The sequence below is a fragment of the Phoenix dactylifera genome, chromosome 7 (assembly GCF_009389715.1).
Source record: "Phoenix dactylifera cultivar Barhee BC4 chromosome 7, palm_55x_up_171113_PBpolish2nd_filt_p, whole genome shotgun sequence".
Lineage (NCBI taxonomy): Eukaryota > Viridiplantae > Streptophyta > Magnoliopsida > Arecales > Arecaceae > Phoenix > Phoenix dactylifera.
In genome coordinates this window covers 1,309,587-1,337,548 of record NC_052398.1, presented here as the reverse complement: position 1 = coordinate 1,337,548, position 27,962 = coordinate 1,309,587, and the positions used below count along the sequence as shown (strand labels likewise).

Here is a 27,962-nt window from a genome sequence, read left to right as displayed (position 1 = left end):
GTGTATTTATGACTCATTGGGTGGTTGCATACGCAGCCCACCACTCATGATACATCCTGTAGACAGAAGAATGAAAGCTGCCATCGACATTATGTGAGATCGTGTATTTTGATTTTTTTGAATGTATTCGAATACGCGTTGTCTGAATAATCCGTTAAAAAGCGAAAAAAAAAGAAGAAAGAAAAAAAAAAGAGGAAGATGCGGCTTATTGCTATTATCTCGCCAAGTTGGTGAAGATGTTCGCATTGTGTAAAACTGCCCCTCAGAATCTTTCCTTGATTGCTTGGTTCCGAGATTTGTTCCGTGCATGTCAGCCATTGCATGCGGACTTGAAGTGATATTCATCTATAGTAGAATAAATGTGGCCCACATCGACATGGTAGTTAATTGCATCCCTGGTTAAAAAATGCAATTAGCAAAGCAAATGTCTAAAGCAGCTACACAACGGAAATAAATACGTGATTGCGCGCGCGAGAGAGAGAGAGCGAGCCTACATGACAACATGTTTTGGCACCCCCAGTATCGTGACAACTTCATCAACATGCAACCCCTGTTCACGGCCACTGCCAAAATATAATTCAAGCTACAACACTCAGAACAACATTTAGGATTTGGACATAATCAGGCACTCATCAAAAGGCTTGCATATAAAAGCATTTATACACTGTCATAAAAAAATAATCGGTTTTGAAATGGCTCTCTACTGATATACACGTATGATGGCTAGAAAAGTTATAAATAGACGGAAATAACGAAGAGTAAAAAAGAAAAAGATGGAAAGGTGTATTAATTTCCCTCAGATAGGATAACTCCGTAAGGCCATAACCTAAGCCGGATAAATGCATCTGCTTCTTGTTAATAAAGTATACTTTCATATCTCGGATGAGACGGTTCACTAACAAACAAAATCTTGATGACTGCACTGACCATATAAACAAAAAAAAAAAAATAATCAAGTCTCTAGAAATGTTAAAATTTTATAGATAAAAAGGACAGCAGGTCAACCAAGAGCTCAAAAAACATAAATAACGAGCCTTGTCTCATCTGAGGGTTGGCAACCACAAACGGAGGTTCACCGTGAGGAAGAAAGATAAAATTAAAAAAAACAAACACATCCATGTAGCAAGTAACGTCCTTCAACTAACACATGCATGAACCGACGCATGCTTCCTTATATAATTGTATGTATCTGCGAATATGTGTATGTATTTATATATTAGACGATCTAAATAACTTACAGGATTGCTGGTTCCTGGAAAACTCCCAAAACCAAGTTGTACGCATCATTTCCAGATCTGTCCGTGCTTGAAAAAGCTGAAGACTATTGAGAAAGACCGAAATTGCAGATTATCAGCCAACTGTCCAAATTCATAGCTCTTTCTTTTACTTTGATTAGATAATGTAGCTCAAACAGTCATTATGAAGAAGGGGAAAATCAAATCACAGTGGCTTTACTTGATTCGTAAGAGGAGCATGATATCCTTTCACTCTATTAGAAAAAGGGGTACTAGTGATTGGATTTGTCTGCATCCAAGCTGGAACACCTTTCTGTACCTTAATTTAAAAGAAACAAAAAACAAAAGAAAACCAAACTTGTTAGTATTTTATACTGTTTTCAGATATAAATATGCAGGGACAATTTCTCTCTTATGTACAGGACAATAAGCACCTCTCTACATGCAAGGGCCTTCAGTCCGGTCTCAAAATGTACATATATGCACTCAATGAAGTGGAGCACAATATCATTGAAGTCAGTCACAGGCCTGAAAAAACAGATGTGATGCATTTTTGAGAAAGAAATTGAGTCAAATAGATGTGATATATTTAATATTTTTTAGAAAGAAATTGGGCCAAAAAATAGAAGATGTGATATTGAGATCCTTAAAGATCACAATAACCAATTGGTTTACATCATACAAAACACCATGTCTGAATTGACTGGCTGTTCCAACCTATGTGAATGTTCAGTCATTGATGTGTCCTAGGCATGAAAGTAAAATTTTCTGGAAATATTAACCTCGAAGACAATGTGTATGTGGCATAACAGCATCTGTGTTCTCCTTCATTTTTCTTTAACCAGATTAAACACGTGCTATGATGTCACAGTGAACAATGACGAAATAACAGATCACAAGACCATTTGAACTAGTCAGATTAATGGGATATTAAAAAAATTGTGGGACCTAGAGCAGGGTAGAATTCTACCAAGTTCAGATAAATAACATTCATTTAGAACTTACAAGATTCAAAATTTCTCATTTCGGGATGTTTACATAGACAATTCCGAAGAAGAGCCAGGCAAAGTCAAAATAAATAAAAGAAAAAAAGAAGGTTTAATTCCAGTAAAATAGTTGCATCTTCACATGCTCAGCTAAGAACACTATAATTCTGAAAACTTCTGCAAATAATTCTTGCAAACAGCTAGACACAACCTTCCTCAGGCTGCATAAAAGCAACCAACATCTCCTGAAATTTCAAACGGGTATTCAAACTTTTAAGGGCACATTCTTCCTACTTAACCATTTTTTTTCCTTTTGCTGGGGCAGCATAATATGTTTGATAGGAATCCATGCTTTTCTAAGTGATATTTAGTCCCCATATATAGTTCAATACACATTTGAAGCCAAAGAAATTTTCTTCGAGGAAAACCAAAACATTGACCTGGCTCTGAAAAGAGGCTTTCACATTTTGTCACATCGCATGTATTTTGCAAGAATGTAAATTTTATCAGATGTGCACAAAAAAGTATTTTTTGTCATTCCATATACAATCATCAACCAATGTCACTTTTTCATGGCAGTGTAAAAGCATAACTTCAAGACATACAAAAGAATGGAGCATAGCAGCACTCCTCATTCATGGGAATTACTCCTTTGAATAGTTCTTTGGATATCCCTAGTCTCATCAATTAATCAACATAAATCACTCAGATATATCACAGTAAACAAATAGCTGGTTGATCTTAAAATTTTCTAAGATACAGACTAGAACATTATGAGCTGAATCTATGACTGCATTGCATAGTTTGTTTTATTCAAAATTTTAGCATAGGATGGGAATAAGACATTTTATCTCCAGGTTTGAAGAAATAATTTTCCAAGGAACACTAATAGGGAACGAGCAATGGAATATAAGAAATAAACGAAGTCTCGAAATAATAAAATATTGAATAATTGTTAGATGATATTATCCGCACAGCTTACTACACAAGGTTTGACATAACATGAGCAAATGAACAAAAGGCATTTTCTCCAATTTCATTCCTTTGTTGTTCTTGTTGCTGCTGCTGTATCATCATCAATAGTCATCTAGGTCTAAAGCTGGACACATAAGATCAGTCAAAAGCCCACTAACAATACGTTCCTGACATGGCCATTATGAGTTCTTCAGGCTTCCTCAACATTGTCGGTTGCACAATTTACATTCCCAAATTTCTTCCATAAAACTGATAAGTTCTGAAAGTTATTTCAGTCAGCTAACAACTTCATAATTTCCTGTTCGAGCTTATTTCTTAAAAAGCAAGATCCTCGCACTTTCCCGCACTTGTACCTATAAACAATGTAATGGAAGAACAGACACTAACGGCATCAAGTTGGGAACAGACACATGAGATCTGAAGCCATCACCAAATTGCAAGGCATTCAGCCAATGCCCTACTCACATCAAACAGGCTCCTGAGAAAAAAAAGGTTTGCCTCACATGTCATGACTCAAGAAGAGGCAGTCATGGCACATTAAATTGCTGATGCTAGACACATATCTAGTGCCTAATCCATGCGTCTATTAGAGACGCATAAATTTTACATTAGTCCTCATCATAAATTTTCACAACAAAATAACAAATTAAAAGCTATTTGATGAAACTGATATGGAACAAGACCTTTAAACAACACTAAGAGCACCATTTTTCAAGTGAAGTGAAGGAAAAAGGTGCAACTGGAACACCATACTGGAAAAAAAAAAAGAAGCAATTAATTTAGAGCGAATAAACATCAACTGTAAGGTAACGTTTTGAAACCAACCTAAAGGCGGGGGAATCGAAATTTTTTACCTCACAGAGAAGGCATGTCTTTTGCCCTGAAACCCCTTCATATGAGCATCAACTCTAACATACATCCCATTTCTTTATTATCACCCAACGAAAAACCCAACAGAGCAAATCCGTCACAACACGATCAAGAAGTAGATATCGGGAACCCATCAATTAGAAAAAGCAATCAATAGCGCTTACTGGATTGCAGCCACTTCATTTGCATCCGAGAACTCATTGACCCTGTGCATTTGGACAGTGAGATGTACAAAGCAGTGAAGATTCCATGAATAGCAGATCAAACAATGGAAATTATTAGAAAAAAATATTTCCTCACCATCTATTGATGTCGATCCGGCCCGTGCCGTCATCAAGGGTGAAGGAGATGTCAGCGACACTCTCCGCCTTATTCAAGATCAGACCCAATAGCCTGACCTGTAGTAGTCGCCCAACCAAAACCAAGAGCAAGAAAAGAAATTAGGATTGGGATCAGGGATTTCCAAGAAGAAGGGAGGGGAGGGTGGAGGAGGAGGGACTGTTAACGCTGGTGACTTCAGAGCCATTGACGGTAAGGATGGACTTGTCATCTCTGGCGTAGTAGGCTTCGGCGATCTGCTTCACGGTCAGCGGCACGGCGCCCTGAGCCCCGCGAATCTGAGATTGAGAGCTCGATCGAGAACAGGGATTCAGAGGTCGAGACATCGAGATCGCGATCTCTACAGAGAGAAAGAGAGGTGATGGGTACCTTGGCGGGGGAGGGATCGGGGGCCTGGGTGGCCTGAGAAGGCATGAAGCCGACGCCGGAGAAGGCATGAAGAAGAATTGATCAAAAATTACGAGCAAAAAAAAAGAGAGGGGGAGTCTGTCAGACAACCTCATGGCCATCCCAGACGATCGAAATCATCCGAGAACGATCCTCTACAGCAAGAACTCCGAAGGATTCCTACCAATAATCACGCTCCAGCCCTGAGGTCAAGAGTCATCCACCAGACTGAGTTGCCCGTCTCCTTTGCAATCAAGGATACGGTTGTACGAGCCTATAGAACAGATCCTGTTCAAGTAAGGTCGTGACGGAAAACCCTGAGCTCTATTATATTAGCTAACAAAATTCTTTCCTGCATCCGATATGGGACTATAAATTTAGCGCTTCGACTGAAATTGGGCCAGGCTGCAGCCCTAAAATTAGGCACCAATTTCTAATGGGCCAAGCCTGAAAGCCTAGATTTTGCACCCCAAGCTTCACTCACCGTCGACTATAAGAACCCTAGTCTGAGCCCAAATCGGCTACACTCAAGAAAGTCCCAACAGGTGACCTCTCTCTCCCTCCCTCTCTCTGTCTCTGTGAGCACATGGAAGATTTTTGAATAGCCCAAACTTGATAAACCGGCTAAACGCGGTGGGCCAACGTGTTGACATATGTAATTACCTTCACCCCGAGAGAAAGGTTGGAAAATGGACTAAATATAAATTGTATTTATTAGAGATAATATTGAATTAATATAAATATTTTTATCACATATTTATTAGGGGTAGGGTCAAGTTAAATGTAGATACTCTCAGGTAAGCTTGTTCTTGGCTTGCAACATGAAGCAAAATAATATCAAAATCGCAGTCTTGCATAATGGTAAGGGGAATGAAGTGTAACTATGACTTGATGTGTTTTCCAAACAAGAAATTTAGGCTCTATTTCGCATTACTTCCGGTTCAAAATTTTAAATATTTTTGAAAACAAAAAAAGTAGATGCGTTTCTCAATCTTGTTTTTAGGTGAGAGAAAAGGCAGTTATATTATTTCATATTTCCTTCGTGAGTCATAGTCTTTGATCTAAAAGCATTAGCTTCTAGCTTGGGCACTTGAAGATTTAGCGAGTATCTTTGATTTCTGCGACACCGATCGAGCCGTTAAGTGTTGCCTCTGGCCATGGTCCATCCTTTCTTTTCCTTCTAAACTTGATATATGTTTGGGTTTAGAATGGAAGCAATTGCAAGTCACTCATGATTCTTCTTTGAGATTATTAGTCATTTCACCAAAACCCAGTTCATATCGCCTACATAGGTATCTAAAACATGCTGGCTTTTATCTCCTCTTCAATCTACCATTCTGAGTTGCAACCATTTCTGGTCAAAAGAAACGGAGGAAACCTCGCCAACTAAACGGCTTCAATGCATATTAAAAACTATTCATGGAATCAAGGGATGGATCTATGAATCAACTGAAATAAAATTTATGTGATATGCTTATGCAACAAAGAAAAGGGTGGACTCTAAAAAGGCAAAGTTAGGTGAATGATTTCTTGATTCGCCGTGATAGTTTCAGACCCCAAGTACGTACCTGGATCATAAAATCTTTCATCACATATGCTACCGCATAAATAAGAGTTATAGATTGCTTACCTGGGAACAAGAATTGATCCCAGGCATTCGAAATCGTATGAGAACGATCCTCTACAGCAAGAACTCCGAAGGATTCTTACCATTAATCACGATCTAGCCTTGAGGTCAAGAATCATCCACCAGACTGAGTTGCATGTCTCCTTTGCAATCAAGGATACGATTGTACGAGCCTATAGAACAGATCTTGTTCAAGAAAGGTCGTGGCCAAGGACCACGAGCTCTGATGGATTAACTAATAAAATCCTTTCTAGTAGTCGATGTGGGACTATAAATCTAGCGCTTCGATCGGATTTGGGTCAGGCTGTAGGCCTTACATTGTCTCTTGGACACCAACTTCTGCTGGGCCAGTCCTGAAAGCCTAGATTTTGCAGCCCAAGCTTGACTCACCGTCAACTATGGGAACCCTGGTCTGAGCCGAAATCGGCTGGACCCAAAAAAGTTCCAGGAGGTGACTAGGGCTGCAAATGGGTTGGGTCGACCCGTGACCCGACCCGACCCAACACGCTTAAGACCCGACCCGACCCGCATTTTAGGACCCACGGGGCCGGGTCGGGTCCTAAATTTGGACCCGTTCTATTTTTCGGGTCGGGTCGGGTCTGCCCAATTTCGACCCGCACCCCGACCCGACCCGACCCAATTTTTTGGACCATTTTTTTAAGACATGCAGCCCATTGGGCCGCAGGCCCGCAGTGCTACTGACAATTGTGCTCTGTGCTTTGCCCGCAACGGATGATATATAAATCATCCGCTGGACCGCTTCACCTGTTGGACCCCTTCCTCCCTTTTTCTCTCCCGTGCGGCGCAGCGGCTGTGCCCTAGCCCTAGATCTCCCGTGCGGCGGAGGATCATCTGGAGGAGACGAGGACGTCGAGGAGTAGACCGCTTCCGTGCTCGGTGCCTTAGATCTCCCGTGCGGCTGTGCCCTAGATCTTGAGCTGCGGCGGAGGATCATTTGGAGAAGAGTAGCCCGCTTCCGTGCTCGATGCCCTAGATCTTTCGACTTCCGACTCCCCATTCCGCGGATCTCCCTCTTCCCATTCTTCGGCGTCCCAAGGTATGTCCCTCCTCCAGTCCTCCGTATTTTTTTTAGCATAGGCCGGGAGATGGTTCCGGCGAAGGGGGCTTATCTTGTAACAGGGCAACGACGCCGGACTTGAGGGAGAGGGAGAGGGAGAGGTGGGGGTCGTCGGGGTCCTCGAGGATAGTCGGAAGATTTGGAGGAGGGGCGTGCCACACTTGGGGAGCATCATTTCGGCCTACTTGTTTTATTTTCTACCAATCTGTGAGATCTAACCTAGTTTGCACAATTTTTTTGAGATTTAATCATAGTTTTCAAGATTTTATATGCACGACATTCTCTCTGCTAAAGTCTTCCTTGATCTGGTTTTGAACAGTGCTGTGGTTTTTGTTTTTTTTTGCATAACTTGTGATATTCTGCAAGAGGTTTTGAACAGTGCTGTGGTCTTCCTCGATCTACTTTCTCTGCTTGGGTCTTGACTGGAGGATCCATATAGTAGGGATTTCTATAGTTGGCTTTGCATGCTGTAAATTATGAAAAAACATGGATGGTGGAGAATGAAATTCAATGAATACGCTATAAGCCTATGAAATAGGTTAATGTTCGTATGCCTGTATATTAATTAGCTCCTGTATATTAATTAGCTCACAATAAGTTTAGATTGTCCGTATGCCTGTATATTAATTAGCTCCTGCTAGTGTAACTGTGTAACAGTGTAAGTGTGTAACTATTCAATTGAAATCTGTACTCTCAAGTTGAAGTTTCTACTCTGAAGAAGAAATTTATTTATTTATATTTTTGGTGGCAAATTTTTGTCCTTATATAAATTTAAAATATTTGTTACTTATTCAGTTATTTGTCATAGATATACATCGTTATTAAGCCGTTAATTTTTTTGTTTTCATTGTATAAAGTTGCATTTTATGCTCATACATCTTTATTTAATGCTTGCATGCAAAATAGGTTAATGTCCGAGATGGATAGCAATGAAAACATGGCTGAAGTTTCAAGTGTACTTCGTTGTAGTGGTTCTCAAGTAATGGAGCCTTCTAATACAGATAGCTCTAAAACGAACAGAAAAAGAAGGTCGGAGATATGGAATCATTATTGTGAGGTAGAAAATCAAAAAGACAAGGCTAGATGCAATTATTGTCATTTTATTTTTTCAGCTGATCCTAAAAATGGGACAAGCCATCTTCACAAACATGCAAATATTTGTAAGGCAAAAAAATATAATGATAAGAAACAGAAAATATTAATAGGCACCGTGACTTCAAAAGATGGTGTTCCATTGAACGAGTTAGTTCCCTATTCATTTGATCAGGAAAGAAGTCGTGAGGACCTTGCAAAGATGGTAATTCTACAAGAGATGCCATTTACAACAGTTGAACATCCAGCATTTCAGACCTTTGTTAGGAACCTTAGACCAGAATTTCATATTGTTTCAAGGACAACATTGTCTTCTGATTGCTTTAAAATTTATGAAAAGGAAAAACGAAGACTTGAAGATTTGTTCAAGATGAACTGTGGAAGAATCAGCTTAACATCGGACATGTGGACATCAAATCAAACATTGGGATACATGTGTCTCACTGCACATTATATCACTAATGATTGGAAACTGAAAAAGCATATTATCAATTTTAAGTTGGTTCCTTCACCACATACAGGCTTAGTCATTAGTGATGCTATAGCTAACTGTATTTTATCTTGGAATATTGAGAAAAGGTTGGGTTCAATCACTCTTGATAATTTGTCAGCAAATACAGTTGTAGTAACAGAACTTCAAAAACAATTTAAAAAAGATTTACTTTTGGATGGTAAATTCTTTCATGTGCGTTGCTGTGCACATATTCTTAATTTGATTGTGAAGGATGGGTTGAAGGTAGCGGAGGGTGCTATTCATAGGATCCGCAAGGCTGTTAAATATATAAAATCATCTCAAGGAAGGTTGGAATTATTTATGGGAATTGTGAAACAATTCAAGATGAATGGTAAAAAACGGATATGCTTAGATGTACCTACTCGTTGGAATTCTACATATCTCATGTTAAATGATGCTATACAATTCAAGGATGTATTTATGCGACTTGTGGCCCGGGATCCTAATTTTGAAGGTGCGCCAACTGAGGAAGATTGGTCTCAAGGCATCATTATTTGTGACTTCTTAAAGGTTTTTCATCTTATAACTGAAGTTTTTTCACAAACAAAAAATCCAACTGCAAATTTGTATTTCTATGAGATTTGGAGAATAAATATGCTCTTGATTGAAGAATCTAGGAGTTCAAATGCAGTTGTGATGATGATGGCTTTAAAGATGCAAGAAAAATTTGACAAGTATTGGAAGGAATGCTCTCACATTCTTGCTGTAGGGGTTGTCCTTGATCCAAGACATAAGATGAATCTTATTAGATATTGCTTTCAGACAATCCATGGTAATGATGATCGTGCTTCATTTGAGATCAACAAAGTGCATGATGTTCTTCAAACTTTGTATGATAATTATGCAATTTTATATGGCACAAATGTCTCTCTTAATCAAGTGGATGAGAGGGTGTCTACATCCCATGGTGGAAGAGATGAGAATAGTTTTATGCATGGCTATAAAGAATTCATCCATGGAGTACAAGTTACCCAACCATCTAAGTCAGAATTAGAGACTTATTTGGAAGAGAAGGTATTTTACGATCTCTAATTTGGATGCTTACATTAAAATATTAGTCAATAATACTAATAAAAATGACATGCCATTTAAGTTTTTGGAGCAGATTCATCCATTAGAAGATCAAAATTTTGACATTCTACAGTATTGGAAATTCAATGAATCAAAATATCCAATATTGTCTAGGATGGTACGTGATATCTTGGCAATTCCCATTTCTACCGTTGCATCTGAGTCTGCCTTTAGCACTGCTGGCAGGGTTTTGGATGATTTTCGTAGTAGTCTATCTCCGAATACGGCTGAGGTATTGGTGTGCACACAGGATTGGCTTCGAGACAGCTTGCCTCATCTTGCAGGTTCAATTTCTATAACATTCATAAATTTTATCATGCATCAGTTGTACTAGTGCTTTAAAACTTTGAGATTTTTAATTTCATATTTTCTTCATTTGTAGATGATCCACCTTCTCATACAAAATACAAGATTGAAGATTACGAAACTGTTGTTGATATTAATATCGATGATTAACTTATGCTGGTAAGTAGTAGAGTTCATCTTCATTATTATGCTTACATTTGAATTCTCCGATTTGCATCATTTCATGTGACATGACCACCTACTTGCATCATTATATATGTTGCTATCAGATGTAGGTGCAAGCAAAGAGAAATTTATGATTCCATGTGTTCAAGTTAGAAGGATGTATACATTGCATGACAAACCTGTTTACATAACCAGCAAAGACAGCATAACTTCAAAGCTCCTGCACAAACATAAAAGTGTACTCATTGATGCTTAAACTTTATAATTTTATAGTATAATGATCGTAAACTGATGTTGCTTCTTTGCTTTATGCAGGATGGTGGTAATCTATCTTAACTAATGGGACAAGTCATCTTCACTGAACATGATGTTGATGTTGTGATGCATCCTTTTGGATTGTCATATGGGGTAGAATTTTGCTGTGATGTAGTAAATTGTAATGTTGTGATCCTAAAACTGTGACCCAGGTTGTAATGCTGTTGTTTGGATTGTCCTTTGTCATATGGGGTTGAATTTTGCTTTGAAAAATCCTTTGATGCTAATACTGTAACCAGCTTTGATTCTTTATGAATAGCAATTACAAGTTGCAACTGTTCAAATGTTTATGTTTTAGATGGAAAGTTGCACCTGTTCAAATGTTTTAGATGCAGGTACTTGCAGTCTCAATGTTGGACAAGTTGATTTTGTTTTAGATCTGAACCTATTTTGAATGTAACAGATGGATAAATGTGTTTTGAATAAGCTAGATCTAAACCTGGTTGATCAGTTTGCCTTCAATTTTTTTGGTGAAACGTATTCTGAACCGGTTTTGAATGTAACAGATATTGAATTGTTGAGCTTGCAGTCTTTATTTCACGCTTCCAGCCTTTCAGGAGGAATTGTTGAGCTTGCAAAAGGCTTCACCTGATGGTGAATTGGTGAATTGGTGATGGAGTATTGGAGTTGACAAAATATTGAATTAAAAATGCAAATCCGACCCGGACCCGATCCGGACCCGACCCGGACCCGACCCGGACCCGATCCGGACCCGACCCGACCCGAATGACCCATCGGGGTAGGTATGGACCCGACCCGACCCGATCCGTTTTTCAACCGGGTCGGGTCTGGGTCCAAAATTAGGACCCGAACATGCAACCGGGTCGGATCGGGGTCACCTAGGACCTGACCCAACCCGACCCATTTGCAGCCCTAGAGGTGACAGGTCATTGTGTGTGAGCACATGAAATTGATAAATTGGCTAAACGAGGTGGGCCAACATGTTGACATACGTAATTACCTTCACCTCGAGAGACAGGTTAGAAAATAGACTAAATATAAATTGTATTTATTCTTAGAGATAATATTGAATTAATAAATATATTTTTATTATATATTTATTCTGGGTAGGGTCAAGTTAAATGTAGATACTGTCAAGTAAGCTTGTTCATGGCTTAAAATCGTAGTCTTGCATAATGGCAAGGGGAATAAAGTGTAACTTTGATTTGATTTTTTTTTCAAACAAAAAATTTAGGCTCTGTTTCCACATTATTTTCGGTTCTAAATTTTTAATATTTTTTAGAACAAAAAAATCAATGCAATTCGCAATCTTGTTTCTAGTTTTCTGAAATTTTTTTAGTTTCTAAAAATTTGGGAAGCCGAAATATCATGTTTCTAAAGCTTTTTGAAAAACTAAAATCATTTGTAGCCACTACCACCATCTGCCACCAAACAAAACTAAAATTTAACATGACCTTGCTGCCAAAAGAATACGTAAGCACTTGCAAACGCATGTAAAGAACCAAAAGCAGGTGACATCCAGCGGATACCAAACAGAAACCAATCCCCTCATGCTTTCAAATTCGCTATGACTTCTGATTCTTAACAGAAGGATGGTTCGGCTGACGATAAATGACGGTCATAAAGGTGAAGGGACGTTTAAACAGAGAGGCTCGCATAAGAGCTGGGGTCTTCTCACCAAACAACCGAAATGGCTGATCTAGCGTCCACATAAAAATTTCCATCGAATAGCCTCGTTGACAGGTGATTAATGATGCCTTAACAGTTCAAAACAAAACTCAGAACAAAGATACACCAGCTCCCATGGAGCATAAGAAGAAAAAAAAACGCTTGACAGGTGACCACAAATGAGACGATAGCAGTCCTGTTTGTCAAACATTTACACCTCAATTGGACTGCTGCAATATAATTGGCACTGCTGGATGATGTGTTAAAACTAGGTGGTGGTCATGAATGGAGACCCCTTCGATGCCTCGGCATACTCATACAAATGGCGCCAATGATATAGATATTCTATTGGTACAATCACACATCAGCCGCGCAACATGCTGCACAATAATAAGAGATACTGGATTCAGAAATAAGAAGGAAAATGGAAGAAATAATGAAAGAGAGACGGAGGATTTATCTTACTATTAACATATTAGACGGCCTGCCCTTTGCTGGTGAGTTCTTTTGGTTTACCACCTTTGCCACCTTCCATCTGCAACAAAATGAATTTTGGTAATTCTCAGCCATCTAGGCTGCAGTGCATAATACCGAATGCCGAACCCACTTAGTTTGGGATCAAGCTTGGTTGAGTCCATAACACCAAACCTCCAATCAACTACAGGAGATGTACAATCCTAAGTAATACATGAATGAAAAGCCATGCAACTAATGTTCAATCATAACAGAAGTGCAACCATGCAATACAAACCTGGGCAAATCTAGGATGGTCAGACACAGCTGGGAGATAGGTTCTCACCATTTAAAAGTAGCTGAAGGTCAGATGCTATTACGCGGTGTGGTCTGCGCAGTAAAAGTTGTAGGGTTGCAGACACAAACCAGCAGTTAAGTTTCGCCATTATAAAAATAGCTGAAGAATTCAGGGCACATTGCAGCATGGACATCCTAGCAAACAACTAGACCTACCTAGGAATTTCACGCAGGAAAGCTAGGACAGAAGATCGGACACCTATGCAACACAGACACCTTGCTTTTCAAGCCAGAAGATCAGACACCTAGGCATATACGGACAAGCAACCAAGAATGTTCATGCAGGAACCTTAATAATCCCCTTGGATAGGATAGGAATTTCATTACTAGAGTCCCCCAGATTGGTTGAATTTCAAATGAATGCCTATCCAAGATAAGAATGAAAACCTCATGGTAGGAAGTACTATGAGGATAAAGAACAGCAGAAAGAGGTTTCGAAACCAAGGTCGAAGCCAAAAAAGCAAACACCAAACAGGAAAAACGCTAGTCAAGCAAGCTGAGGCTAATGTCTTGTTACAGCATATGTATCAAAAGATAACAATCTAGAAGATTACATAAGATCCATAAAATCTGATAACCAAATGCTTCAGCAACTGTAATCATATATTAGATCAGCACATAGGTTATCAAGGACCCTCACATGCAATTCCAAAAGTTAAGGAGCCAACAACCCGATCATTGGAATGGAAGATCCCAATCTCATAAAATGAGCCAGTCTGGAGTGATCAAGGGGCAGAGGTTTAAGAAGTGATGGTAGGACTTGCAAGAACAAGGATAAGCTTTACGAACCAGATATGCCTCTATAACCAAAATCACAATAACTAGTTCATGATCCGGATCTTGGGTGAGGTTTAGATACAATCCAAGCAGCACAATCATGAATACTGTTGCACTCATTTTGCAATAAAATGCCTTTATTCTCATAAATTATTTGAAAGGCAGCAACTTATTTTGAAAATTTCTGCCAATTAATCTCTCATTGCTTTCTGAACCATGTACACCATATTCTACTGTTGGAATGTAAATTGAATGGACATTGATGGGCATTAACATCCCTCATTGTTAATAAAGTTTGTTAGAGTGGTTGAGAAATTGCATACAAAGTATATTTAAAAAATTAGCTTTTTCAAAAAATATTAATGGAAGCCATCACATACTTGATATAGCTAAATGTCCTATGCAGAGAGTCCTGTTGCAAGATCGCTCAGCAACCGGGGATTAGGGAAATCTGACGCTGTATCTGAACGCTATTAAGCTCAAATTTGGCTTCCTTTTCCATTTCACCTCAAACCTTTGTCTGATCTTCATCAAGAGCCTTGTTTTGCGCCCAAAAAGGGAGGCTGCTCGCTTGGAGCGTTTTGTTATTTTGACTTTGTCCAGAAACAGAAGAAACTGTGGAATAGAATCCTTGTCTTCAACTGCTGTAGTTCGCAGTCCCTGTCAAGATTTAGGTGAGAGAAAAAGCAGTTATATTATCTCATATTTCCTTCATGAGTATAATGTTTGATCTAAAAGCATTACCTTCTAGCTTGGGCACTTAAAGATCTAGAGAGTATCTTTGATTTCTGCAACACCGATCGAGCCGTTAAGTGTTGCCTCTGGCCATGGTTCATCCTTTCTTTTCCCTCTAAACTTGATATATGTTTGGGTTTAGAATGGAAGCAATTTCAAGTCATTCATGATTCTTCTTTGAGATTGATAGTCATTTCACCAAAACCCAGTTCATATCACCTACATAGGTATCTCAAGCATACTGGCTTTTATCTCCTCTTCACTCTAGCATTCTGAGTTGCAACCATTGCTGGTCAAAAGAAACCGAGGAAACCACAAAACGACTTCAATCCATATTAACGACTATTCATGGGATCCAAGCAAAACAGTGCTCAAATCAAGGGATGGATCTATGAATCAACTGAAATAAAATTTATGTGATATGCTTATGAAAAAAAGATAAGGGTGGACTCTAAGAAGGCGAAGTTAGGTGAATGATTTCTTGATTCGCGGTGATAGTTTCATATCCCCAAGTACATACCTAGACCATATAATCTTTCATCACATATGCTACTGCATAAATTGGCACAAGAGTAAGTTCTATAGTTGGCTAGTTGCGCAAAATTCTGTAATGCACATAAATGCAAAGAATCACTGAATTACTTACTACGTAATCTTAAATCGATGAAGAAGAAGAGTTACTGGCATGAAGCATGCATAAATCATGACATTTTACTTTTTCTACTTTTTCGTCTTAGAAAGTAATCCACCTGCATAGGTCATGAAGTGAGGGGAGCAAGTAGATATTAGATTCAACAGAAATACATGTGATGACCTTTGCTTACAGCACACTGATTACACTTTGCAGTTTACCTCCAATTATCAGCAGAAGCTTTTGAAAGAAAAGTCTTTTTCGAATACTCTGATTATTCTGAAGAAAAGCAAGTTTTTTGAGATCAAAGCAATAAATACTACGTTAATAGAAGAAGATTTTGTGTACAAGGATTACCATAGCAAGGTGGATAATACGCAGGTCCACTAATCAACATCAGCTATGTTGAGCACATCATCATGGTAAAGAGAAGTCAATCAGCGCCTGATGGATATAAAGGACATGAAAAACTAATACTGGATCTGGAGAATATAAATATTATAAGTATGGAAAAAGTTGCTCCAAATTTAGGTGTTTTCCATGCCGGTAAGCAATCAAACTTCAATAAGAATTGGAAAGGAACTTCATCCTTCCTGCTTCAGGTGTTATGGTACCAACTATCATGCACTGAATTACCGAAACTGTTTTGTTCCCTCTACATTCCTTATTTACTTAGAATAGTTATAAATTTTGTTAGTGATATAAGTTCAAACAAGTAAACCCTAGCTAGCTCCTGCAATGTGCTTGTCATGAGAAATCTTAATTGCTGAGTAATGAGGCTTCCAAATGGCATATCAAACTAAAATATCTTCTTCTAAATTGCAGTATTATGATATGGTTGTGGTAACAAATAAATACAGAAGGGCAGGCTACCAAATCAATTTCTTAGTTATTTTTGAATACATTTCCTTGCTGTCGTTTCACACTAATTTTCACTTGGTTCAGGTCTATCACATTTATTCCAACATCAAGAATATATAGATATGGATGGAGATCTATGGTCAAGTTATAACTGAGTAATTGCTTCATGTTGTGAGGCAAAGGCGTTTGAGTTGGCAAGATATTGCAAAGGTTCGCAATGTTGTATGGAGGACAACATTGGGAAATAGAAAGGGTTCATGCACGACATAAAAACTCCATTGATAAGGATGTTAAAAACAAGCCAGTTCAAGAAATATATACTTACAGAATTTTTTGGGGTCAGGATAGTAGAATTAAAGAAATAATGATCACAATTGAGTTTGCACAGATCATGTACCATGAGGATTAAAGAAGGTCAATTATAATGAGGTTTCCAAATTTCTTCTGATGATTAAAGGTGCGGAAGCATTGAGGGACGGGAACACCAAAAGTAATGGAGCTATGATGGGTGTCATTACAGAGGACTTAAAGCAAATTTCGTGGACTGAAGTTGGAAATCTTGGTAAAAAAGAATGACCCAAAGAAGGCGACAACAATGAAAGAGGAAGAAGAAGGGAGGAAAAGGGGAAAAAAAAGGAAACCAATTGGAAGGGGGAACACAAAGAATATATATCCCATAAAAATGAGCCAAACTTACAAGATTAGCTGACTATAATATAGCCAATCATTTTAAATCCATGGTTGCCATGCTGAAACCGCAAACCTCTTCTATGTGGGAGTAAAACTTAGTTCTTCCAAACTGGACTATATCTAAATTAATGTCCATGCCATTTATTGCTTCAATAAATTACTTCAAGTTTTTCTATCCATATTTTTCTCCAAAGTTATCATTACAAATGAAGATTCAGAGATGTATTATATTCTAATCATCATAGGCTAATGCCCATATGGAATTTTAATTTAGCTTCAACAGTTGGATCTCTAGCAACACAACAGCAGATCCGATAGAAGTTGCCTCTCCAAACCCACTCTGTCAACTTCTAAAGATATGCCAAAACAAGTTCTCCAAGCAACACTCCCCCTTAATCAAGTTCAGATGGCCTGACTGTTGGCAAGGCTGCTATCACAATCAGCAAACCAACTCCCTATTTCAATAAGAAGTCCATGAGAACTCCTTTTCCATGTTTTGAATTCTCACGATCTAATTTGTCAATTTTTACAGCGACGATAGCCGTGGGTGGCATCGGGCTAGTTGTGATGGCGATACTGACCGTCAGGGGTGTCCATATATAAGATCAGAATGCAGTCAATCAATGCTTCAAGGCAGATAGACAGCAGCACCATCACAACCACACAACTGATATCTGCAATGCACAAGGACTCGACATTTGAAATGGAACCGATCGAGAAGTCCGTTGAGGACATCCGAAGGTAGCAGTTAAGGTCCTCTAAAGAGCTGAGGAGCAAGTCATGGCAGAAGTTGGTACAGTTGAAGAACTTGGTCAAGCTCTCTTGGATTCTGCTTCAATAAAATGGTGAAAGCACTATGAGTACATGGAGAGTGGATCACTTAACTAACACTTATTTGATCAGATCCACAGCATTGAACTGGGAGAGTCACATGAGATTGCAAGTCTTCAAACTCTGTGGAAGGTATTTTGGTATGTGAAAAACAAGTTCTTTGTTTGCATCCAGTATTTGCATGCTATGTCACTCTGCTAGACCATATATCAAACACCTTCCTACCATAAACTCTATTTTCATATTTCCTTCTTGCATGACCATCCCATATAACATGGGCAATAGAAAGCATCATATAACACAGAAAACAACAACTGAAATTTTGGAACTATGAACCAGCGAGCATTTTCATTAAGATAGAACATGGGGGAATAGTGTGCACATATCTTTGGCTATAAATCAGCCGCCATCTTCCTCATTAAAAGTATTATGGTAATCTTCTCATGGCGATGAAAGAACGTGCGGGTTTCCCCAAAAATAAGAAAAAAGAAGAAAGAAGGAAAGAAATTTTCCGCAAGTCAGTCAACGAACATCAAGCCTCGCACTAGCTCTGTATAAGCAAATTAAATCGATAGATTTCTGAATTTGGAATACATGGAGAAAACTGATTTCATAAATACAATATATCGTGAATCTTTCGGGAAAATATTATACAAATAAACAAGAGTAAGAAAAATATTGGAGTTATAGATTGCTTACCTGGGAAGAAGAATTGATCAAAAATTGTGACGAGCAAAAAAAAAAGAGAGGGGAAGTTTGTCAGACAACCTCAAGGCCATCCCAGGCGATCGAAATCGTCCGAGAACGATCCTCTACAGCAAGAACTCCGAAGGACTCCTACCATTAATCACGCTCTAGCCTTGAGGTTAAGAGCCATCCTCCAGACTGAGTTGCTCGTCTCCTTTGCAATTAAGGACACAGTTGTACGAGCCTCTAGAATAGATCCTGTTCAAGTAAGGTCGTGACCGCAAACCCCGAGCTCTAATATATTAGCTCACAAAATTCTTTGCTGCAGCCGATATGGGACTATAATTTAGCAAACAAAATATTTCCTCACCATCTATTGATGTCGATCCAGCCCGTGCCATCATCAAGGGTGAAGGAGATGTCAACGACACTCTCCGCCTTATTCAAGGTCAGACCCAATAGCCTGGCTTGTAGTAGTCGCCCAACCAAAACCAAGAGCAAGAAAAGAAATTAGGATTGGGATCAGGGATTTCCAAGAAGAAGGGAGGGGAGGGTGGAGGAGGAGGGACTGTTAATGCTGGTGACTTCAGCGCCATTGACGGTAAGGATGGACTTGTCATCGCTGGCGTAGTAGGCTTCGGCGATCTGCTTCACGGTCAGCAGGACGGCGCCCTGAGCCCCGCGAATCTGAGATTGAGAGCTCGATCGAGAACAGGGATTCAGAGGGAAGAAGCTCCATCGAACTGTCTATGAAGCATGGCCGCTCTCTCTCTCTCTCTCGCTCGCTTCTAGGAAGGGATCTTATCGAGAATCTTTCAGGAAAATATTATACAAATAAACAAGAGTAAGAAAAATATTGTGAGTTATAGATTGCTTACCTGGGAAGAATAATTGATCAAAAATTGTGACGAGCCAAAAAAAAGGAAGAGTCTGTCAGACAACCTCATGGCCATCCCAGGCGATCGAAATCAACGAAATCTCCTTTGCAAACGAGGTTACGGTTGTACGAGCCTATAGAACAAATCATGTTCAAGTAAGATCGTGGCCATAAACCCCGAGCTCTAATATATTAGCTAACAGAATACTTTCTTGCAGCCAGTATAGACTATAAATTTAGCGCTTCGACCGAAATTGGGCCAGCCTGCAGCCCCAAAATTATTGTATCCCGAACACCAACTTCTAATGGCCAGGCCTAAAAGCCTAGATTTTGCACCTCAAGCCTCACGCACCATCGACTATGAGAACCCTGCTCTGAGCCCAGATCGCCTACACCTAGGAAAGTCCCAAGAGGCGATCTCTCCCTCCCTCCCTCTCTCTGTGAGCACATAGAAGATTTTTGAATAGCCCAAACTTGATAAACCGGCTAAACGAGGTGGGCCAACGTGTTGACATACGTAATTACCTTCACCCCGAGAGAAAGGTTGGAAAATGGACTAAATATAAATTGTATTTATTAGAGAAAATATTGAATTAATATATATATTTTTTATTACATATTTATTCGGGGTAGGGTCAAGTTAAATGTAGATACTCTCAAGTAAGCTTGTTCTTGGCTTGCAGCATGAAGCAAAATAATATCAAAATTGCAGTCTTGCATAATGGTAAGGGGAATGAAGTGTAACTATGATTTGATTTGTTTTCCAAACAAGAAGTTTAGGCCCTGTTTCGCATTACTCCCGGTTATAAATTTTAAATATTTTTGAAACCAAAAAAGTAGATGTGTTTCGCAAGTTTGTTTTTAGGTGAGAGAAAAGGCAGTTATATGATCTCATATTTCCTTCATGAATCACAGTCTTTGATCTAAAAGCATTAGCTTCTAGCTTGGGCACTTGAAGATTTAGCGAGTATCTTTGATTTCTGCGACACCGACCGAGCCGTTAAGTGTTGCCTCTGGCCATGGTCTATCCTTTCTTTTCCCTCTAAACTTGATATATGTTTGGTTTAGAATGGAAGCAATTGCAAGTCACTCACGATTCTTCTTTGAGATTATTAGTCATTTCACCAAAACTCAATTCATATCGCCTACATAGGTATCTAAAGCATACTGGCTTTTATGTCCTCTTCAATCTACCATTTTGAGTTGCAACCATTGCTGCTCAAAAGAAACGGAGGAAACCTCACCAACTAAACGACTTCAATCCATATTAACAACTATTCATGGAATCCGAGCAAAACAAAGCTCAAATCAAGGGATGGATCTATGAATCAACTGAAATAAAATTTATGTGATATGCTTATGCAACAAAGAAAAGGGTGGACTCTAAGAAGGCAAAGTTTGGTGAATGATTTCTTGATTCACCGTGATAGTTTCAGATCCCCAAGTACGTACCTGAACCATATAATATTTCATCACATATGCTACTGCATAAATAAGAGTTATAGATTGCTTACTTGACAACAAGAATTGATCAAAAATTGTGACGGGCAAAAAGGTAAAAAGAGGGGACTCTGTCAGACAACCTCAAGGCCATCCCAGGCGATCGATATCGCCTGAGAACGATCCTCTAAAGCAAGGACTCCGAAGGATCCTCACTATTAATCACGCTCTAGCCATGAGGTCTCGAGTCATCCACCAGATTGAGTTGCCCATCTCTTTTGCAATCAAGGATACGGTTGTACGAGCCTATAGAACAGATCCTGCTCAAGTAAGGTCGTGGCCGAAGTCCCCGAGCTCTGATAGATTAACTAATAAAATCTTTTTCAGCAGCCGATATGGGACTATAATCTAGCGCTTCGACCGGGTTTGGGTCGGGCTGCGGCCCTTAAATTGTTTCTGGGGCACCAACTTCTACTGGAAACAAAAGAGTAAAAAAAAACATAGAGGGGAGTCTGTCAGACAACCTCAAGGTCATCCCAGGCGATCGAAATCACCCGAGAATGATCCTCAACAGAAAGGACTCCAAAGGTTTTTTCGCCGTTAATCACGCTCTAGCCATGAGTTCTAGAGTCATCCACCAGACTGAGTTGCCCGTCTCCTTTGCAATCAAGGATACGGTTGTGCAAGCTTACGATTGTACGAGCCTATAGAATAGATCATGTTCAAGGCTAGAGCGTAAAAAAAAAAAATAGGGAGGGGAGTCTGTCAAACAACCTCAAAGTCATTCCAGGCGATCAAAATCCCCCGAGAATGATCCTCAATCGAAGGGACTCCAAAGGATCCTCCCCGTTAATCACACTCTAGCAATGAGTTCTGGAGTCATCCACCGACTGAGTTGCCCGTCTCTTTTGCAATCAAGGATATGGTTGTGCAAGCCTATACAACAGATCTTGTTCAAGTAAGGTCGGGACCGAAAGCCCTAAGCTCTAATAGATTAACTTATAAAATCTTTTCCAACAGTCGATATGGGACTATAAGTATAGCGCTTTGACCGGGTTTGGGTCGGACTGCAGCCCTTAAATTGTTTCGAGGACACAAACTTCTGCTGGGCCAGGCTTGAAAGCCTAGATTTTGCTACCCAAGTTTGACTCACCGTCAACGATGAGAACCCTGGTCTGAGCCCAGATTGGCTGGACCCTGGAAAGTCCTAGGAGGTGATACTCACTGTGTGAGCACATGAAAACCGGTTAAACGAGGTGGGCCAACGTGTTGACATACGTAATTACCTTCACCCCGAGAGGAAGGTTAGAAAATGGACTAAATATAAATTGTATTTATTATTAGAGATGATATTGAATTAATACACATATATTTATTACATATTTTTTTTCGCTAGGGTCAAGTTAAATGTAGATACTTTCAAGTAAGCTTGTTCATGGCTTAAAATCGTAGTCTTGCATAATGGCAAGGAGAATGAAGTGTAATTTTGATTTGATTGTTTTCCAAACAAAAAATTTAGGCTCTGTTTCACATTACTTCCGGTTCTAAATTTTTAATATTTTTGAGAACAAAAAAATCAATGCAATTCGCAATCTTGTTTCTAGTTTTCTGAAATTTTTTTAGTTTCTAAAAATTTGGGAAGCCGAAATATCATGTTTCTAAAGCTTTTTGAAAAACTAAAATCATTTGTAGCCACCACCATCATCTGCCACCAAACAAAACTAAAATTCAACACGACCTTGCTGCCAAAAGAATATGAGAAAGGCCGGACTTGAAACATTAGCCAATAAGAATAATTTTGCAATGCTGCTGAGGTAAGCACTTGCAAGCGCATGCAAAGAACCAAAACCAGGTGACATCCAGCGGATACTAGAGAGAAACCAATCCCCTCTTGTTTTCAAATTCGTTATGCCACTGCCAAAAAATAATTCAAGCTACAACACTCAGAACAACATTTAGGATTTGGACATAATCAGGCACTCATCAAAAGGCCTGCATATAAAAGCATTTATACACTGTCATCAAAAATGAATGGGTTTTGAAATGGCTCTCTACTGATATACACGCATGACGGCTAGAAAAGTTATAAATAGACGGAAATAACGAAGAGTAAAAAAGAAAAAGATGGAAAGGTGTATTAATTTCCCTCAGATAGGATAACCCCATAAGGCCATAACCTAAGCGGAAGACGAACATCAACGAATTGACTGAGTTCAAGAAATAGACTTAAATTTTTAAGTGTACAGACCTGATACAAGTATATGGATAAATGCATCTGCTTCTTGTTAATAAAGTATACTTTCATATCTCGGATGAGATGGTTCACTAACAAACAAAAACTTGATGACTGCACTGACCATATAAACAAAAAAAAAATCAAGTCTCTAGAAATGCTAAAATTTTATAGATAAGAAGGACAGCAGGTCAACCAAGAGCTCAAAAAACATAAATAACGAGCCTTGTCTCATCTGCATAGGGTTGGCAACCACAAACGGAGGTTCACCGTGAGGAAGAAAGATAAAATTAAAAAAAACAAACACATCCATGTAGCAAGTAACGTCCTTCAACTAACACATGCATGAACCGACGCATGCTTCCTTATATAATTGTATGTATCTGCGAATATGTGTATGTATTTATATATTAGACGATCTAAATAACTTACAGGATTGCTGGTTCCTGGAAAACTCCCAAAACCAAGTTGTACGCATCATTTCCAGATCTGTCCGTGCTTGAAAAAGCTGAAGACTAGTGAGAAAGACCGAAATTGCAGATTATCAGCCAACTGTCCAGATTCATAGCTCTTTCTTTTACTTTGATTAGATAATGTAGCTCAAACAGTCATTATGAAGAAGGGGAAAATCAAATCACAGTGGCTTTACTTGATTCGTAAGAGGAGCATGATATCCTTTCACTCTATTAGAAAAAGGGGTACTAGTGATTGGATTTGTCTGCATCCAAGCTGGAACACCTTTCTGTACCTTAATTTAAAAGAAACAAAAAACAAAAGAAAACCAAACTTGTTAGTATTTTATACTATTTTCAGATATAAATATGCAGGGACAATTTCTCTCTTATGTACAGGACAATAAGCACCTCTCTACATGCAAGGACCTTCAGTTCGGTCTCAAAATGTACATATATGCACTCAATGAAGTGGAGCACAATATCATTGAAGTCAGTCACAGGCCTGAAAAAACAGATGTGATGTATTTTTGAGAAAGAAATTGAGGCAAATAGATGTGATATATTTAATATTTTTTAGAAAGAAATTGGGCCAAAAAATAGAAGATGTGATATTGAGATCCTTAAAGATCACAATAACCAATTGGTTTACATCATACAAAACACCATGTCTGAATTGACTGGCTGTTCCAACCTATGTGAACGTTCAGTCACTGATGTGTCCTAGGCATGAAAGGAAAATTTTCTGGAAATATTAACCTCTAAGACAATGTGTATGTGACATAACAGCATCTGAGTTCTCCTTCATTTTTCTTTAACCAGATTAAACACGTGCTATGATGTCACAGTGAACAATGACGAAATAACAGATCACAAGACCATTTGAACTCGTCAGATTAATGGGATATTAAAAAAAATGTGGGACCTAGAGCAGGGTAGAATTCTACCAAGTTCAGATAAATAACATTCATTTAGCACTTACAAGATTCAAAATTTCTCATTTCGGGATGTTTACATAGACAATTCCGAAGAAGAGCCAGGCAAAGTCAAAATAAATAAAAGAAAACAAGAAGGTTTAATTCCAGTAAAATAGTTGCATCTTCATATGCTCAGCTAAAAACACTATAATTCTGAAAACTTCTGCAAATAATTCTTGCAAACAGCTAGACACAACCTTCCTCAGGCTGCATAAAAGCAACCAACATCTCCTGAAATTTCAAACAGGTATTCAAACTTTTAAGGACACATTCTTCCTACTTAACCTTTTTTTTTTCCTTTTGCTGGGGCAGCATAATATGTTTGATACGAATTCACGCTTTTCTAAGTGATATTTAGTCCCCATATATAGTTCAATACACATTTGAAGCCAAAGAAATTTTCTTCGAGGAAAACCAAAACATTGACCTGGCTCTGAAAAGAGGCTTTCACATTTTGTCAAATCGCATGTATTTTGCAAGAATGTAATTTTTATCAGATGTGCACAAAAAAATATTTTTTGTCATTCCATATACAATCATCAACCAATGTCACTTTTTCATGGCAGTGTAAAAGCATAACTTCAAGACATACAAAAGAATGGAGCATAGCGGCACTCCTCATTCATGGGAATTACTCCTTCGAATAGTTCTTTGGATATCCCTAGTCTCATCAATTAATCAACACAAATCACTCAGATATATCACAGTAAACAAATAGCTGGTTGATCTTAAAATTTTCTGAGATACAGACTAGAACATTATGAGCTGAATCTATGACTGCATTGCATAGTTTGTTTTATTCAAAATTTTAGCATAGGATGGGAATAAGACATTTTATCTTCAGGTTTGAAGAAATAATTTTCCAAGGAACACTAATAGGGAACGAGCAATGGAATATAAGAAATAAACGAAGTCTCGAAATAATAAAATATTGAATAATTGTTAGATGATATTATCCGCACAACTTACTACACAAGGTTTGACATAACATGAGCAAATAAACAAAAGGCATTTTCTCCAATTTCATTCCTTTGTTGTTCTTGTTGCTGCTGCTGTATCTTCATCAATAGTCATCTAGGTCTAAAGCTGGACACATAAGATCAGTCAAAAGCCCACTAACAATACGTTCCTGACATGGCCATTATGAGTTCTTCAGGCTTCCTCAACATTGTCGGTTGCACAATTTACATTCCCAAATTTCTTCCATAAAACTGATAAGTTCTGAAAGTTATTTCAGTCAGCTAACAACTTCATAATTTCCTGTTCGAGCTTATTTCTTAAAAAGCAAGATCCTCGCACTTTCCCGCACTTGTACCTATAAACAAGGTAATGGAAGAACAGACACTAACGGCATCAAGTTGGGAACAGACACATAAGATCTGAAGTCATCACCAAATTGCAAGGCATTCAGCCAATGCCCTACTCACATCAAACAGGCTCCTGAGAAAAAAAAGGTTTGCCTCACATGTCATGACTCAAGAATAGGCAGTCCTGGCACATTAAATTGCTGATGCTAGACACATATCTAGTGCCTAATCCATGCGTCTATTAGAGACGCATAAATTTTACATTAGTCCTCATCATAAATTTTCACAACAAAATAACAAATTAAAAGCTATTTGATGAAACTGATATGGAACAAGACCTTTAAACAACACTAAGAGCACATTTTTCAAGTGAAGTGAAGGAAAAAGGTGCAACTGGAACACCATACTGGAAAAAAAAAAAGAAGCAATTAATTTAGAGCGAATAAACATCAACTGTAAGGTAACGTTTTGAAACCAACCTAAAGGCGGGGGAATCGAAATTTTTTACCTCACAGAGAAGGCATGTCTTTTGCCCTGAAACCCCTTCATATGAGCATCAACTCTAACATACATCCCATTTCTTTATTATCACCCAACGAAAAACCCAACAGAGCAAATCCGTCACAACACGATCAAGAAGTAGATATCGGGAACCCATCAATTAGAAAAAGCAATCAATAGCGCTTACTGGATTGCAGCCACTTCATTTGCATCCGAGAACTCATTGACCCTGTGCATTTGGACAGTGAGATGTACAAAGCAGTGAAGATTCCATGAATAGCAGATCAAACAATGGAAATTATTAGAAAAAAATATTTCCTCACCATCTATTGATGTCGATCCGGCCCGTGCCGTCATCAAGGGTGAAGGAGATGTCAGCGACACTCTCCGCCTTATTCAAGATCAGACCCAATAGCCTGACCTGTAGTAGTCGCCCAACCAAAACCAAGAGCAAGAAAAGAAATTAGGATTGGGATCAGGGATTTCCAAGAAGAAGGGAGGGGAGGGTGGAGGAGGAGGGACTGTTAACGCTGGTGACTTCAGAGCCATTGACGGTAAGGATGGACTTGTCATCTCTGGCGTAGTAGGCTTCGGCGATCTGCTTCACGGTCAGCGGCACGGCGCCCTGAGCCCCGCGAATCTGAGATTGAGAGCTCGATCGAGAACAGGGATTCAGAGGTCGAGACATCGAGATCGCGATCTCTACAGAGAGAAAGAGAGAGAGAGAGAGAGAGAGAGAGAGGTGATGGGTACCTTGGCGGGGGAGAAGGAGGAGGGATCGGGGGCCTGGGTGGCCTGAGAAGGCATGAAGCCGACGCCGGAGAAGGCATGAAGAAGAATTGATCAAAAATTACGAGCAAAAAAAAAAAAAGAGGGGGAGTCTGTCAGACAACCTCATGGCCATCCCAGACGATCGAAATCATCCGAGAACGATCCTCTACAGCAAGAACTCCGAAGGATTCCTACCAATAATCACGCTCCAGCCTTGAGGTCAAGAGTCATCCACCAGACTGAGTTGCCCGTCTCCTTTGCAATCAAGGATACGGTTGTACGAGCCTATAGAACAGATCCTGTTCAAGTAAGGTCGTGACTGCAAACCCTGAGCTCTATCATATTAGCTAACAAAATTCTTTCCTGCATCCGATATGGGACTATAAATTTAGCGCTTCGACTGAAATTGGACCAGGCTGCAGCTCTAAAATTAGGCACCAATTTCTAATGGGCCAAGCCTGAAAGCCTAGATTTTGCACCCCAAGCTTCACTCACCGTCGACTGTAAGAATCCTGGTCTGAGCCCAAATCGGCTACACTCAGAAAAGTCCCAACAGGTGATCTCTCTCTCCCTCCCTCTCTCTGTCTCTGTGAGCACATGGAAGATTTTTGAATAGCCCAAACTTGATAAACCGGCTAAACGCGGTGGGCCAACATGTTGACATATGTAATTACCTTCACCCCGAGAGAAAGGTTGGAAAATGGACTAAATATAAATTGTATTTATTAGAGATAATATTGAATTAATATAAATATTTTTATCACATATTTATTAGGGGTAGGGTCAAGTTAAA

General features: G+C 39.0%; 2 protein-coding genes, 1 long non-coding RNA gene, 6 other non-coding genes and 1 pseudogene across 48 annotated transcripts; 1 reads left to right on the top strand and 9 right to left on the bottom strand.

Moving 5' to 3' along the window:
- Nucleotides 1–86: 86 nt before the first annotated feature.
- LOC103697733 (replication protein A 32 kDa subunit B-like) lies at nt 87–5,118 on the bottom strand. Of its 10 annotated transcripts, none has more exons than XM_039127869.1 (10): nt 4,775–5,118; nt 4,566–4,683; nt 4,367–4,464; nt 4,231–4,272; nt 4,051–4,122; nt 1,670–1,763; nt 1,456–1,554; nt 1,239–1,321; nt 495–563; nt 87–395 (listed from the first exon to the last, which is right to left on the bottom strand). In XM_039127869.1, exons 2-10 carry the CDS (start codon nt 4,614–4,616, stop codon nt 311–313), a joined length of 693 nt encoding a protein of 230 aa, XP_038983797.1. In that variant the 5' UTR covers nt 4,617–4,683; nt 4,775–5,118; the 3' UTR covers nt 87–310. The 10 variants fall into 10 exon arrangements, 6 of the variants coding, with proteins under 6 accessions (XP_038983797.1, XP_038983798.1, XP_026657156.2 ...); XM_039127870.1 differs by having other exon boundaries at nt 1,456–1,548; XM_026801355.2 differs by lacking the exon at nt 4,775–5,118 and having other exon boundaries at nt 4,566–4,763.
- LOC120111441 lies at nt 4,889–5,098 on the bottom strand. Its single transcript, XR_005512626.1, has one exon. It is a non-coding gene; the product is annotated as a small nucleolar RNA U3 (small nucleolar RNA).
- Nucleotides 5,119–6,419: 1,301 nt separating the features above from the next.
- Nucleotides 6,420–6,624, bottom strand: LOC120111443. The gene has a single exon (XR_005512627.1). It is a non-coding gene; the product is annotated as a small nucleolar RNA U3 (small nucleolar RNA).
- Nucleotides 6,625–10,402: 3,778 nt separating this feature from the next.
- On the top strand, nt 10,403–11,483 carry LOC120111283. The gene is made up of 3 exons (XR_005512397.1): nt 10,403–10,458; nt 10,557–10,639; nt 10,750–11,483. It is a non-coding gene; the product is annotated as an uncharacterized LOC120111283 (long non-coding RNA).
- A 1,122-nt stretch (nt 11,484–12,605) lies between these two features.
- On the bottom strand, nt 12,606–27,512 carry LOC113461995 (replication protein A 32 kDa subunit B-like). 31 transcript variants are annotated; one of them, XR_005512368.1, is made up of 15 exons: nt 27,292–27,510; nt 27,152–27,193; nt 26,921–27,038; nt 26,722–26,819; nt 26,586–26,627; nt 26,377–26,477; nt 24,025–24,118; nt 23,811–23,909; nt 23,594–23,676; nt 15,900–15,986; nt 15,764–15,821; nt 14,921–15,660; nt 14,557–14,836; nt 13,055–13,124; nt 12,606–12,969 (listed from the first exon to the last, which is right to left on the bottom strand). XR_005512368.1 is itself a non-coding variant. In XM_039127866.1 (10 exons), the coding sequence occupies exons 2-10, from the start codon at nt 26,969–26,971 to the stop codon at nt 12,904–12,906; spliced, it is 675 nt and encodes a 224-aa protein (XP_038983794.1). In that variant the 5' UTR covers nt 26,972–27,038; nt 27,152–27,510; the 3' UTR covers nt 12,606–12,903. The 31 variants fall into 31 exon arrangements, 7 of the variants coding, with proteins under 7 accessions (XP_038983794.1, XP_038983791.1, XP_038983790.1 ...); XR_005512364.1 differs by having other exon boundaries at nt 14,921–15,463; nt 15,558–15,660; nt 26,722–27,038; nt 27,152–27,510; XR_005512365.1 differs by having other exon boundaries at nt 14,921–15,431; nt 15,558–15,660; nt 26,722–27,038; nt 27,152–27,510.
- LOC113462032 lies at nt 18,678–18,887 on the bottom strand. The gene has a single exon (XR_003384271.2). It is a non-coding gene; the product is annotated as a small nucleolar RNA U3 (small nucleolar RNA).
- Nucleotides 21,057–21,266, bottom strand: LOC113461765. The gene has a single exon (XR_003384043.1). It is a non-coding gene; the product is annotated as a small nucleolar RNA U3 (small nucleolar RNA).
- LOC113461767 lies at nt 21,438–21,665 on the bottom strand (annotated as a pseudogene).
- Nucleotides 21,688–21,896, bottom strand: LOC113461766. Its single transcript, XR_003384044.1, has one exon. It is a non-coding gene; the product is annotated as a small nucleolar RNA U3 (small nucleolar RNA).
- LOC113461381 lies at nt 27,277–27,486 on the bottom strand. Its single transcript, XR_003383622.1, has one exon. It is a non-coding gene; the product is annotated as a small nucleolar RNA U3 (small nucleolar RNA).
- Nucleotides 27,513–27,962: the final 450 nt, after the last annotated feature.

What these genes read in the sequence shown, in the direction of transcription:
- LOC103697733 (XM_039127869.1), bottom strand. Translation starts at nt 4,616, where the DNA reads ATGACAAGTCCATCCTTACCGTCAATGGCTCTGAAGTCACCAGCGTTA. An exon ending in AGGCCCTTGCATGTAGAGAG is followed by an intron (nt 1,555 to 1,669) that starts GTGCTTATTGTC and finishes TTTTAAATTAAG; the next exon opens with GTACAGAAAGGTGTTCCAGC. An exon ending in GTGCCAAAACATGTTGTCAT is followed by an intron (nt 396 to 494) that starts GTAGGCTCGCTC and finishes TTTTTTAACCAG; the next exon opens with GGATGCAATTAACTACCATG.
- LOC113461995 (XM_039127863.1), bottom strand. Translation starts at nt 26,971, where the DNA reads ATGACAAGTCCATCCTTACCGTCAATGGCTCTGAAGTCACCAGCGTTA. An exon ending in CGGATCGACATCAATAGATG is followed by an intron (nt 26,628 to 26,721) that starts GTGAGGAAATAT and finishes CCAAATGCACAG; the next exon opens with GGTCAATGAGTTCTCGGATG. An exon ending in ATGCTCCTCTTACGAATCAA is followed by an intron (nt 23,677 to 23,810) that starts GTAAAGCCACTG and finishes CTTTCTCACTAG; the next exon opens with TCTTCAGCTTTTTCAAGCAC.